Raw genomic sequence first — 14,073 nt, forward strand, 5'->3', positions numbered from 1 at the left:
ACATTTGCAGCTCCGTCACGATGCCTCTGAGGAAAAGCCAATCTTAATAGAAGTTATTAAAGATAATTAGCTTTGCGTGCTCTGATCCGGCCCTGGAGTTTCCCTCTCAGGGCACCCGCAGTGGGGAAGGGCCAGGCTGCAAACCACAGAGTCTGAAACTGAAATGAGGAGACAAACGCTTTTAAAGTTCCATCCATAGTGGTAGAAATTGTAACAAAAGATGTGGCCCTGCGTTTCCGGAGACAATCAGATACAAAGTGACGGACCAGGCAGGAAGAAGGCAATGTTGTTGCTGGAGAGCAGGCCTTTGCTGGACACTCAGCAACAAGTGGGCAGGCAGCTCAGCCCGATTAGGCCGGCACCAGCCCCGGGGTTCACCGTCTGAGCTCACCTGTGCCTCGCGCCAGGCAGGTGACAGCCCGGGAAACCTGTCTTGCTCTGTGTTGCATTCCAACTGCTGTGACAAAGTGATTTTTCTTTAACAAGTGCCAAGGCAGGGGAGGTAAATCAGGCCCCTGAAGGTGGTGACTCAAAGTTTCCGAATTTAAAAAAAGATCGCTGAAACATGTCCCCACCAGCGTGCTCGGTTCAGTGCTAACCCAGGCAAGGGGGACTGATGAGTCATTTCGGCCACCCAGCAATATTCACTCCAGCTCAGATGGTCTGAGAATAGTTTATAAGCAAACAGTTGCAATTGGGTCAAGACCTCCTACCGGTACTTACTGGGAAAAGCGAGAGAACTGTGCGGGTAAGCCTTTCACAGGCCTGTGGGGTGTGGGACCCACTGGAGACAATTTAAATTGCTTCTGCGCAGTGAAGAGCTTTAATACACAACTGATTTGTTTCTTTAACTTTCTTCTGAAATATTTAAATATTTACACTTTCTGGTGAATGATGCGCTCAGGGAGAGCGTTATAAATTTGGACCGGACCTGGAAGTGCCCAGATTTGTATGCACTGTGCCTACTGCATGCTCCCGCAGGAAATCCAAATTCCGTGCAGACCACGTCTGCACTTCCACCAAGTCCGTATCACAGTTGGACAGGTGCAGTGAATCCAATTCCTACACGTGACAAAACGAGCTTGTAACATCACAAACCGGAGGGGTGCTGAACGCCTGCGGCTGGACTTGCGTGGCGAGCGCTCACCGCCCGGCTGGCACGCCTGGCCCAGGGCCCAGGGCCGCTGCACGCCCCGCGGGGGAGGCGTGCTGTCCTATCGAGGGACGGCTGACAGAGGCAACACGTCCAACGTCACAACCGGAGCCCGGCAAAGGCGTTTCGAATTAAAGAGATAAAATAAGGCTGTCCTCTCCAATCAAACTAATTTTTGTGGAATCGGCCCGAGATAGACTGGTACGAGCGCAGCCTCCCAAATCACGCTTTCAAAGCTTTCCCAGAGGGCTGACTTCCCCCACCCCCAGCACATGTCTGTCATCCTGGCTGAGCCGTCTTGGAGCCGGGCGCCCCCAACTGGAATGCAGGTGCCGCCCCGCAGAGCAGCTGCCAGCCTCGTGGGGCCTCCAACCGTCTGACAGGGAGCTGGCCCGAACACAGCAGGGCCCTGAGGGCCAAGTGCATGCTGGGTTTCCAAGACTTAGGGCCAAAGGACGCAAGATAGATAGCTCCCAGTCATTTGTGCACGGCTTATGTGTTTTAATGGTAAGATTTTGGATCTCATGGGTGAGAGTGTAGAACCTGGCCTTGGCCAGGGAGGGCTCTGGCAAAAAGCCTGTGGCTTCCGGCAACTAATCGAGGTGGTACCAGAGAGGTGTCTTTGTTTAGGGTGGGGCTGGCCACAGCCAATAGTCTCAGGTGGGGACTGGCCATGGCAGGAAGCCCACCCCTGAGATTCTGGGTAGGGACCTCGGGTCCGGCAGGAGGGGCGGAAGGAGACTGAGTTCCAGCTGGTGGGCAGTGAATTGATCAATCAAGCCTACGTAGTAAAGCTCCAATAAGGATTTTGGGCAACAACCGTGGGGGAGCCTCCCTGGTCAGCAATATTCCAGGCTTATTGCACCAGATCAATAACCAGAGGGTAGGGTGCCTCTACATCCGTTGGGGAGAAGCCCCGGAAGCTCGGCCCCGGGTGTCCCTTCTCGGGGCTGGGTGCACTTGGCAGCCTTTCCTGGGAAGGAGCCCAGAGCACAGTAAGTCTCTGGTTCCGTGAGCCCTTCCGGGAAGTCTTCAAACTTGGGGGGTTCTGGGAGCTTCCTGAACTTGCAGTTAGTGTCAAAGTGAGGGCGGTTTTGGGGACAGAACTCTAAAACTTGGCAGTGAAATAAAATGTACTATTAAAACTGATTTTACTTGTTGCCACTCACTTTTTAAAAATGTGGCTACTAGAAGAAAATTTACACTTCCACCCATGGCTCACTTTTGGAGGCTGCATCTTATTTCTCTCAACCGCATCAGTCAGAGAGTCTGCCTGATGAGTGTTCTCACTTCAGTGAGGTTCGAGGAAACACGAGCTTCAGACCAGAATTCGTGCTCAGAGCTACATCTCTCTCCATCAACCCTACATCATATATATTCCACCTTTTGAAATCACAAAAGCAATAAGAAGCCGATGCCACAGAGCTTCCTCATCTGAGATTATTTTGGAACTTGATTCTGGTTCGATAATAACTAGGCAGGACCAGCCGACACACAGCCTGAACGACCCTGCTCACCGACATAGAGAACGCAAGATTGAAAACAGGAGCTGGAAGCTCGACGATGAAGAACAGAACTTAATTACTCAGAAACGGTGCCGCTGTTCAGGGTACACAAATAAAATCAGTGTCTCTACAAAAAAAAAAATCCATCTAAAATACCTACATAAATAGAGCTGAATAACAAACCTATATATTATTTACACATTTTTTGTTGGTAAAAACTAATCCAGTGAAGGTATTGAGTTGAACTTTATTGAAAAATCACCCACCACAAAAACAACTGTATTAAAAAGCAGGCCCCCGTTTGAATTTAATAACCAACTCCCACCACTTTCAACCACATAACGAACCCGTCCTTTGTTTCATTAGGTTTTTATTATGGGAACTCTTATGTCATCCGCCAGGAATAAGCCGTCTGGGCTGCTCTCTCGGTGCCCCGCCAGCTGCCCGGGGACTGTGAACGGCACTAGGACAGCTGCCAGGCCCGGGGAAGACGTCTGAGGCTGAGCAGAGGTGGCAGGTGAAGGGCCCGCTTCCCTCGGAGGTGCACGGCGCCCCTGGGGCAGCACGGCCCCCGAGACATTGTCGCTGTGGCTGCCCAGCCTGCCCCCGACCTAATTTGTCTGTGCGTCCAGTCCGTGCTCTTATATCGAGAGGTTAAAATGCAGAAAATCATGTTCCTGCTTCCGACGTCACCTTGATGGAGCCGTAACTCTGTCTCCCGCTGCGAACTGGCACCTGCGGCCACACCACGTGCCGTTTCGGTCAAAGTCCGCGGCTCTCTCTTCCCCTCGCATGGTCTCTCGTGCACACATGTTCCGCCATTTGGAAACTACTGGCCCCCTCGGGACCTTCCGAATGTCGGGGCGTTTCATTACACAATGCCCCCAAAACAGAAGAAATCAGTGTGTCGACCTGACACTGGCCTGGTCGGAAAGGTCTTCCTGGGGGATGCCGGCCGGCTTTCCAGAGCTCTGATTCCTGCCCGACTTGTGCGTGTCACCACGGGCAACGACACTGCCCGCTGCCTCTCCCGGAGGGACTGGCTCTCGTCACCCAGTTTTAAGGAGGTGTCTGCCGGATGCCACGTCTGAATATGCACTTTGCCAGATCTCCTCTCAGATGGAGAAAATAAATTCACGTTAAACAGTAACCAGTTCATTTGCAGCTCACGCACCCCATCCAGACCGCGGCCAGAGGGCGTTACGGGTCTTCCTGCTTCTGCACACAGAACATTTCAAAAACGTACTCTGTGGTTAATGTTTGATGGAATCGGTAATTTTAGGATGGTTCAGTGCTTTCTGTCCAACTGTAAGTGGAGACGGGGAGAGGCAGGGACCAGCCGCGCCTCGGTCGTTCTGAGGGTCAGGTGTCGGGTCTCCTCCTGGCTGCTTCTGAACGGGGACATGGGCAAACACTTCTTAGCGCTACTGCAGGAACAGGGGACCCCACACTGCAGGCCGCTGTTCCACGGGGACTCTAGGAGGGCAGAGGGATCAGCAGGCAGGGACCTCAGGGAGCCAGGAACCTGTCCTTCTTCACCCCGAAGGCCACTAAACGATGCTGAGAAACGGCGCCCCCTCAGCTCCTGGCCGGGGCATTGGGGCGTCCCCCGCACGCACCCAGCAGTCCCAGCTCGGGCACAGGTCCCACCCAAGTCTGTGTTCGTCCCTGTCCCTGAGCAGTGGTTTGTCGGCGCTCGGTTTTGCGAGTTGAGATTCCACACAGCATGTGTTCGGCCTGTGAAATTTTGCCGCAGGAATACCGTGTGTGCCGCGGGGGCTGGCAAAGGGGCCAGCGTGGGGACCAGGACTCGGGACACGGGCTCCAGGCTGCTTCCCCCCGCAGAGGGAAGGGGGTCCTGCTCAGGGGCAGCGGAGGGAGTGGCCTTTGGGGTGAGTCTGCCTGTCCTTGGCGGCACCAGCTCCTGTCACCTGCCCCCTGAGCCTCCGTGACCAGGAAGGGCAGCCGCACGTGCGTGAATTCGTGGCGCTACAAAGAACGTGACGCTTCAAAGCTCTCCAAATAAACCCCCAGCTGGGAAGGCACGCCTGCCGCCTGTCTGCCCTCCGGCCTGCGAACCATGAGCTCCTCCAAAGAAAGCGGGACCTGAGAAGAGGTGGCTGCCCCGCTCTCCTTGCCCTTCAACACCCACCGGACGGAGTCGGAGGAGTTTCGAGAGTAGCGACATGAGTGAGACGCGTTGCCGCGTGGGGACAGAGCCCGCCACGGGGCCGTGACCGGGAGCCCGGATGGACGGGGGCGCTGCCGTCCCCGAGGAGCGGCCTCTCCGTTCCGCGTCCCGCAACGTCCCCGCCACGACCGCGGTCCCAGCCCAGCACGAGGTCCCAGCCCTACGTACCCACTGCAGGCCCGCCGCTGCCTTCATGGACTCCGTGAACGCCACGGCGAACCTGGCCAGAGGAAGAAGAAGAAGGGAAACGACATCAGGGTGGATTTGGCGAACGCGCCCACGTAGCAGCTCTGGGGACATGCTGTGAAGGGACAAGGTTAGAAGCCCCACGGGGCAGGGCATCCATCTTCCTTACTGCTGGGCGCACACCCCAAAATTTGCACGTGCAAGAAAGAAGCTCACGAAGCTCGAAACACCCTATCGTCCTGTTGCTGCCACCCAAGGTCAGGGAAGCAAGGAAGGCGCCAGAGAGGCAGAAGCCAGGGAGAGGGGCTGCGGAGCCGGGACCTCTGTGAGTCCGTGGGGACTGTCCCAGGGCGGATGGCCCGCCCGCCAGCTCAGCCAAAGGAAGACCACGGCAGGTGTGCAAGGCTTCCTGGGTGCACACGGGTCACCCGTGCACACGCAGCAGACACCCCTCCTCACAGCAGAGCCCCAGTTAATCAGCGTAGCGGTGAGGGAAACGGCCACCACGGGCCAACGGGGGAGCGAGGGTTGGGGACAGAACCGGGGGAGCGAGGGTTGGGGACAGAACCATGAATGGCCGATTCTCCCCAGTACTGTGACCGAGAGGGCACAGCCGTCCCCTGCCCGTGTCTTCCCCAAGCCCTCCCGTCGTCCCTCGTCCCTGCCCTCCTGCCACGCAGCCACCAACCCAGACACGTCCCCCATTGATGGGGGACATAAACAGTCCCCCTTCGGGACAGCGCGGGTGGGCCAGGAGGAACAGATGCCCATGGCCAGGCACCTGAGCCCCACACACAGGTGGCGCAGAACTAGGTCAGGACAGCGGGGTCGGTGTTCGGGTCCCTTCCAGGCCCCTGAACTGTGACGAGAAGGCAAATACTCTGCATTTGGGAAACGAGCAGAAACAGGACAGAAGAGCGATGTGACAGTGATTCCCGGAGCAGGGCGGAGCCTTCCTGCCCACACACCCCTGCCGGGGCCCCGCACGGGGCCAGCGTGTGTTCTGACAGCAGCGTGACGGATGGAGCTGCCGGTGACCACAGGGGGCGCTCGTTCAGCTCCGCGTCCCCCAGGCAGAATCATCGTCCGTCTGTAAGCCGGTCCCCCCAGCTGCCTGGACCCAAAGGCCGCACACTTTGAGAGTGTGAGAGCCACACGAGAAAACCTGTAAGGACAGACCGCCTTTCCATGCGAGCCCAGCTGTGTTCACACGGCCCACACATGCGTGCAGGGCGATGACCACTCCTACCGTGGCCAGAGGTGTGTCGGGTTGTCACAGCACCTGGCAGGTGGAGTCCGGCGCCCACAGCGAGTAACTGTCCCACCCGGTGTCCCCAGTGCCTGCTGAGAAAGGCAGCCGGCAGCCCCTGCGGTTTGTATGACTCAGAAACCTGTGGAGATGAGGCCACGCCCACAACTCTGCACGTGGGCGGAGCTGGGGCCACGTCGCTGGGATCCGAGGGCAGGTGAAACCAGAGTTCACCGGCCTCCTGACGCCTAAGCGCTGCCCTTCGGGCTGTCTGACCACGCAGGGCACCCCGAGAACGCTCGTCCAGAGTCACCTGCAGTCGAGGAATCACTCAACTGCAGCCCCTGGTTTACGAGGACTGTTCGTGGCAAAAAAAATAAATAAGTAAGTGCCAAATGAAAGAAAAATGAAATGAGAGAAAGAAAGAGGGGGGCTTTACGTGGTAAGAGGCAAACCCCTGGAACTCTCGCTCCCTCGGTCTCTGACCCAAGGACGTGAACCGCACCCACAGGGCTGCGTGTTAACCCTGGAGACGCTCCCCCGTGTCCCCCGTGTACCTGGCTTCTTCGAGGACCCTTCCCATCACGTGGTGTTTTTCACCCTGGCTCACATCTTCGTTTAAGTCCGTTCCCCCGAAGATGATTCCGAACGGGATCCCATGACCTGCACCGCGAGGAAGCAGAGAATGCTGTGGGGGGACAGCCCTTGCCAACCCGTCCCAAAGCAGCGGCCCTAGACACTCGTCCCTGGGGCTCAGGGACCGAGACTGGCTGCCAGTTTAGTTTTATCCCACTCCCCGAAGGGAGGGGCGGGCGCGACTGTGACAGGCCAGGCGAGGCACTGGCCCCCGTGGCCGGGACCATTGGGAGGCGATTTGCGTGACACGGAGCAGGTGAGCTGGGTCCCCACAACCTGTGAAGCCAAGCCGACCCTTCCGAGGCAACAGGTGGGTCTGGGACTATCGGGGTTTGTGACAGAAACAGAGGGCTTCAGATGGTGGCTCATAACGGCAGGCACCACATCCCCTACACGGTCCCGTGAAATGGGGAGCTCAGCCATAGGGACTCCCTCAAGGACTTCTGAAGGTCACCTAAAAATTTCAAACCAGACAATGGCCTGCAAAGCACCAAAGAGGCCAGACCTAACTCGAGTCCCTGCCGGGGCTTCTCCAAGGAATTCAACATGAGTGACAAGAGGCTGAGCGTCTGTCCTGTCGGCCTTTGAGTTGTTTCCGTCCATCTGCCGGTGGGCAGGGTGTCCCTCCCTTTCTCTCCGCTGAGGGGCTCTCCCCGGCACGCCTCTGCTAAGGACGCTGCGCCGCAACCATGCCCCGTGCGGGGCCAGCAAGGCTGCCGGAGACAGCAAAAGACAAGAAGCAACTCAAATGCTGTTAACGAGTGTGTGTGAGAGTGTGTGTGTGCTCACACACGCACATGTTAACACTCAGGCAGCAAGAGTGACAAAACCTACTGCGAAGGGAAAAAGCCAAGTGCCTGTTGGCCAACACGGTGTGCGTGCAAACACCATAAACACACACTTCTGGGTACGCAGGACATCGGTGCAAGGACGCACGCCCACACACACACGGACTGGCTGCTGGCGCCTCTGGAGAAGGGGCCGGGAGGACCGCAGGGCTGGGACACGAGAGAAACTTAGTTTCTGCCCTGTGACACTTCATAGTGTTTGCATTCCTCCCGGAGGAGTGTCGGACCTTCCCCCAAGTCCACACGGACAGGCGTGGAGATGACCCAGCTCAGGCAGCTCTCGCTCTGTGGTGGGGTTAGACTGGGGGGGGGGGGCGGTGCCGAGACAGGGTGGACTGTTCCAGCACGTGGCCCGGGCATGGGTCTCTGGGGACCACAGGGACGTCTGTGGTGGGCACTGTGATGGCCCCCAGGGATGTCCACGTCCTGGTTCTTAGTGGCTTTGACTCTGTTAGAGGGAAGGGAAACTGAGGCAGACAGAACAGAGGTTGCTAACTAGCTCACTGTGAGCAACGCCCTTACAATCACATTGAAAAATTAGAATGGGCACCTGAGAAAGACTCGGGCCCCTGAGAAAGACTCAGCCACCTGATTCGCAGATGAGGGAACTACTGCGATGCGGAAGCCAGGTTACGGGGTGTTTGACGGACTGGAAGGTAAGTGAGTGATTTAATAAGGAATCAGAGAACTAGGGCTGCTGGGTTCGCTAAAGACCTGGCTCGTGCCCCGTGGGGTGGTAACTTCTGAAAACAACCCTGTGAGCTTGGACACCCACGTCAGCACGCTTGGGTGCCGCTCCTCGGCATCAAACACAACGTCTGCGTGAGTCCATTCTCAGTACTTACAGCTACGCATCCGAGAAAGTTACTCCGGGAGGAAGAGCACAGCAGGAAGGCCACTGAGCTCCTCCCCCTTGGGACCCGGACGAACAGGACTAGCGCTGCGTCCGTGTGTTATTGGACGGTGCGGGCGCTCGGCTGCCAGGGTCCCCGGCGCTGCCCCGTGGAAGACAAAGGGTCGCCTACCTCGCAAGAGCCGGCCCGCCCTGTAGGCGTGCAGCGCCAGGGCCGCCTCCACGTCCGTGGCCCGGATGAGCTCCGCAACCTCCGACGGGCTGTCATAGTCCAGGGCGTCCTTCAGAACGCACATGTGACCTGCAGCTTCGACGTGGTCCCTTGACCAAAACAGAGGAGCAGAGAGAGAAATTGGTGGGCTGACACGGCACACACCACAGGCTGCTGCCGTGATTAAGACTCTAAATCAAAAGATGATTCGAATCGGAGGGCCAACAGGGTGTGTCTGCCAGATTGCCCCGCTGTGGCCATCCACCCAGAACACGGCTCGTGGTCCAGGCCAGCCGCCACTCACCGGCCGGCCTCGGAGACCCCGGGCTGTGCCGAGGGCCAGGCCAGTGGGGCGACGGCTAATTTGGGGAGTGCTGGCCGCCTGCAGACACAGGCTCTCACGGACATTGTTCGGCGGCGTTTGCTTTGCCCGAAGGCTCTTTCTCTGTGGCCTTCATGCCACTTCATCGCGAGTGACACCCACAGTTTGGCTTTAGGCATCTATTACTTCTTTTTTTAAGATTTTTAAAATTGATTGTAAGGGTGGGGAGAAAGAGAGAGTGAGAGAAACATCGACAGGTTGCCACCGGGGATCGAACCCACAACCCTTTGGTGTACAGGACAACACTCCAACCAACTAAGCCACCGGCCAGGGCTGTTTCTCACGTTTTAATGAGACCCCTGCGAGATTCTGGCATAGGAAACAGGAATCCAGGGCTCGTGCTGGGGTGCCCCACCCCGTGGGCCTCTTGGGGTTCCACACCTGTGGCCATGGCGATGTGCTTGCTCTCTCATTGGGGGGGGGGGGCGGGACATTGGCTGAGCTGGGCTGTAAAACGTTGTCTCTGGACAAAATTTCAAGAATTTCTGATCCATAAGAGAAAGAAGGCGGGTGAAGCCGCCCCGACCCTGAGCCCGAGCGGCCTCTCTGGGTAAACTGAGGGCGCGCTGCTTCAGTGGGGAAGTGAGACGGGAACACACTGGGCGGCGTCTCTGTGGGACATGCCTGCGCCTGCTTCTGCAACGCCGCCTGCCGCACACCTGTGGGAAGTCACTGCCCTGGACTTCACAGCCTGGTTTACCCTCTGGCAGCTGCAGGTCCTGCCGCCCAGCTCGGAGCAGCAGGGGGCGCCCTGGGCAGCCCCTCCCCTGGCCGCTGCAGCCCTGGCGAGGACGTTTCTCTCACCACTGCAACTTGCACAATGCGTTCCTCCGCTGCGTGTGAAACGAACTTTGTCTTCCAGGGGTCACACCCTGTTTTGTAACCCACCAGAGCCGCGTTTAACCGACCTTCACTCTGAGCAGCCGCCTGAGCCGCCTGCCCGGAGGGCGGAGACTGGTCAGAACTGTGGCCTTCTCCTGGAGGCCTGCGCAGCCTGGGGGGTAGAGTCTGGCTGGACCCGGCTCTGGCCCCCAGACCTGCAGCCCAGCCCTCGAGGCCGGTGAGCAGTGCGCCCGTGCAGGCTCCTGGGCTTGTCACACCCCCACCAGGGACCCAGGCTCAGCTGGGGCTGCCATCTCTCTCCCCGACTGCCTCCCTAACATCTGGCCCCCACGTCACTATACTCCATCCCCCCCCCATCCCTGACCGGCTGCCTCCTTTTGTCACCGAGCTTGAACGTCACCAGCACTGTCTGAAATTGCCTCCTTCCTTCTGGTCCCTCAGGCAGAGTCCCCCCACCCACCAGCAGAGCTGCTGGGGTGGCCTGAGGATGCACCGCCTGCCGGACCCCCCCTGTGACCCTGCGGCGGGAAGCTGCCAGCCAGTCCCACGCGGGGTCTCCAGGGACGGGCAGGTGTGGGCGGAATGGGCACGAAGGGCCTGGCTGGCCCCCTCTGCTCATTTCAGTGACGAGGGAGCAGACGCACAGCAGGAAGTAAATTGAGAAATTTCACAGAGCAAGTCAGTTTGTTTTAAAAAAAGAGAGAGAGAGAAGAAGAAGAGCTTGTATTCGGCGGGCAGCCATCCACCCTGGCCTGCTCCCTGCCCTGGAGGCCCGCGTTCCCAGAGGAGAACAGAAAGCGCAAAGGAGGGAACACAGAACGTGAGATCGTTGCCGAAAAAAAACTGTTACGAAGATAACCAGTCAGCAGACCACTGTGCTGTTTACTAGAAACGAATATAAAACTGAATGTTAACTGTAATTGAAAAAAATTTTAATTTAAAAATGAAGGTAAAAAAAAAAAAAAAAGAACAGCCAGGATGATGAAAACAGGGAATGCCAGGCGCAGGGGAATGGGGGAGGGGGGCGCTTTGGCACGTGGGACCCGGGACACCGGCCAGAGCGGTCCCGAGGAGGACACGGGAGGCCGCGCGCCCTCGCTGCCGTCCCCAACCCCCACCGCCCCGCGCGCAGCTTCAGGGGTCCCCCCTTCGCCAGCCCGCGGGCCGCCCCCGCGCCCTGCCTGAAATGGCACCTGCGCACGCGCAGCCCTGGCCCGGTGACATTACCCCTCTGTCACCGGCCAGTCCACGTGTTTTTATTCTGACTCTCCTGTCCCCAAGGGAAGGTAAGCGTCACCGAGGCCCGCAGCCCGGGCGCTCACCGTGCGCAGGAAGCCTCGGGCAGGCCGGGCACGCGAAGGCCAGCGCGGGCGGCACGCGAGCAGCCTCTGCGCCCCCGCAGCCCGAGCGGCCCGGTCGCCCCGCCGGCCGGCCGTTGGCGCGCGCGGATCGCGGAGACCAGGCCGAGCCCCGCGCCCCCGCCCCGGCCTCTCGGCTATGCTGGGCGCCGCGGCACCTACCGGATGCGCTGGGCCGTGACCGCGTTGCCCGTGTGCGGCCGCAGCACCGCCAAGAACAGGAGCCGCATGCCGCCGCCCGGCCATCGACCGACCCACGGCGACCCGGCCCGGGGGGCGGGGACGGGGACGGGACGGGGACGGGACGCGGACCCGGGCGGCAACGGCGGGGCTCGGTTAGTCCCGCCCGCGGCTCCCGAGGCCGCGCCCGCACTTGCGGGCTCCTGTGCCGGGGGTCCGGGCGCGCGGGGCCGCAAGGCACCTGCTGGGGGTGGGGGCGGGGGCGCGGGGCCCGGACCAGAGGAACCAGAAGGGACTGTGGGTGGGCTCCGTGAGGTCCCAGGCGACCAGGCACGGCTGTGAGTCTGCTCCCTTGGAGACAAGCCCGTAGACGTGACCTCGGATCCCTTCCCACGGAGACCAGGGGTGGCCATGGCCCGCCCCTCCCCCCTCAGCCCGGACACACACGCGGGGACCAGCGGTGGTTGTGGGTTGCTCCCAAGGGGACCAGGGCTCGCCGTGCCCCCACCTCTGTGGATCAGTATATGGGGGTGACTGAAAATTCCCTCCCACAGGGACCAGGGTGGCCGTTGTCCCCTCCCAGGGCACCAGCATTTCTGCTACCTCTTGAAAAGTGGGAGCGCTGGCGATAGGAAGCCGTCCTTCCCAGGGGTGACCAGCACTAAAAAGCCCCACCCCCTTTGGATGGGTTTAAGGATAAATTGAGTCATCATAAAAATGTTCAAGTTGAACAAAAACCAATTCCAGCGAGGAGCACCACACCGAAGTGGTCAGGGGACCCCCCGGGACAGGCGCTGGGGAGACACGGTTACAGGGACACTGGGGAGGCAGGATGTGATGGACAGGCTCTGCTGAAACCCAGCTCGGCCTTGACAGACCCACGTTTGTTTCTTGGCTCCACCCACACCAGGGATGGAGGCCTCTCTCCTGCCTCCCCTGCCTCCCCAGCCTCCCAGGGCTGGGCCCCTGGTCTCGAGGGGGCCTCAAGGTGCTGCGTGGCTGTGGGGCCCCACCCCTCAGTCCACACACCACGCGGCAGGAAGGAAGTGCACCCGAAACGGTGCCTTTTATTTCCCGGGCTCCTCCTGGAATGTCACACAGCCCTTATGCTGTTATCCTATTGGCCACATGACCGCCTCCACCATCCAAGGCAGCTGGGAAACGCACTCCCTTACCCGGGCACATTGCCACCGGATCAAATAATGCCGACCGAGAGATGACAGGCTCCAGGAACCAGGACGCGGACACACCTTTTCGGGGCCCCCACTCAACCCACTGAGGAGGCCCCATCTCACTTACGGCTCCGTGGCCTCATTTGAGACTGTCCCCTCCTCTCCCCACTCTCCTGCCCTGACCCCAACCTGCTCTGCAGTCACCGCGCAGCCAGCCCCTCCCTCTCCCCTGGGTGCTGAGCTCACTCGGGCTCCAAGTGTGCTTGCCTGGGGCAACGTTCCGAGAAAGGGCACTCAACAGGAGTGTGTCCGATTGAAGTCCCTGAACTGGCACCCTTGGGAGGCTTTATTCCTGCGTGGCTGCATCCTGACCCTCCGAGGAGCCGGTGCCACAGCGGCAGGGCTGCGGGGCTGAAGTGCAGTCACTCCGTTTTCCCGGAACACACGTGTTCCGTAAGTTAAGAGATCCTGGCGTGTCTTCTGGGGCCTGGTCCTTTGTGCGTTCACTGCCCCTCCCCGTCTGTGAAATGAGAAAAGCTACAAACAGAATCATGAGCATGAGCTCCTCTGGGTGAAGCCCTTCATGATCCTCCCAGGTAGGAGACATAGGACGGGCCAAAGACGACGGCGTTATTATGGAAGGGTGTAGAGATGATGCCTGAGGGCGGGGAGGAGACCAGCAAAGGTTGTGGGCGTCGGCGGGTTCTCCAGGCGCTCCAGGATAAGGGTCTGAAAACCTGTGCCGAGCAAACCCGGCGTCTCCTCTGATTGCAGCATCTGCCGAGATTATTCCTCTCGTTTCCGGCACTGGGCGAAATGAGACTTTGTTATCTGCCCTGTACAAAAGTGATAGCGTTTTCGAGGGAGAGCGCTGTGGGCATGTTGACTGCGGAAACTGTTCTGTGATAAAAATCAGCACTTGACATCCTTTTCTCCTGTCTGCGCCTTCGTGGCACCCACAAGGGAGGCAGGCTCCTTCTTCCCTTCCACCAGAGGCTCCGATCCTCACACCCCCGTCCCTCCCCGGCGTCCTGAGGACCACGAATGCTGTGCGTGTGTGGGGGGGGGGAGGGGGCACGCACTGTCTCCTCACAAAGGAGAAGGTCCGTGTAGAACTGTGGTTTAAAAGTCCTACTTATGTTTCCTTTTCCTGCCTTTCACCGGCAGATCTTGAAAGTGACACCCCCTCCTCCCCAAGAAAGCTGTTGGTAACTAGTTCCTTCTCGTGTTGCTTGCTGAGCATGAGGAAGTCCCCAGAGCCAGGTGATTCGGGGAGAAAGCGGACCCCTGCCGCCCGCTGACCGCA

General features: G+C 59.2%; 1 protein-coding gene across 2 annotated transcripts in view; it reads right to left on the reverse strand.

The window, feature by feature from the left end:
* Positions 1–12,480, reverse strand: part of GLT1D1 (glycosyltransferase 1 domain containing 1) — a 39,241-nt gene extending 26,761 nt beyond the window's left edge. Inside the window, exons 1-4 of one of the 2 annotated variants that reach the window (XM_024567089.4) lie at positions 12,199–12,480; positions 8,794–8,942; positions 6,842–6,947; positions 5,018–5,069 (exon numbers count right to left, since the gene is read on the reverse strand). In XM_024567089.4, the coding sequence (XP_024422857.3) occupies positions 5,018–5,069; positions 6,842–6,947; positions 8,794–8,942; positions 12,199–12,308 (417 nt within the window). In that variant the 5' untranslated portion in view covers positions 12,309–12,480. Of the gene's footprint in view, positions 1–5,017; positions 5,070–6,841; positions 6,948–8,793; positions 8,943–11,577; positions 11,750–12,198 lie in introns of those variants that run through there. The other variant, XM_053927781.2, reaches the window with a different exon arrangement.
* Between the last annotated feature and the right edge of the window lie 1,593 nt (positions 12,481–14,073).

Source organism: Desmodus rotundus, chromosome 7, assembly GCF_022682495.2.
Source record: "Desmodus rotundus isolate HL8 chromosome 7, HLdesRot8A.1, whole genome shotgun sequence".
Lineage (NCBI taxonomy): Eukaryota > Metazoa > Chordata > Mammalia > Chiroptera > Phyllostomidae > Desmodus > Desmodus rotundus.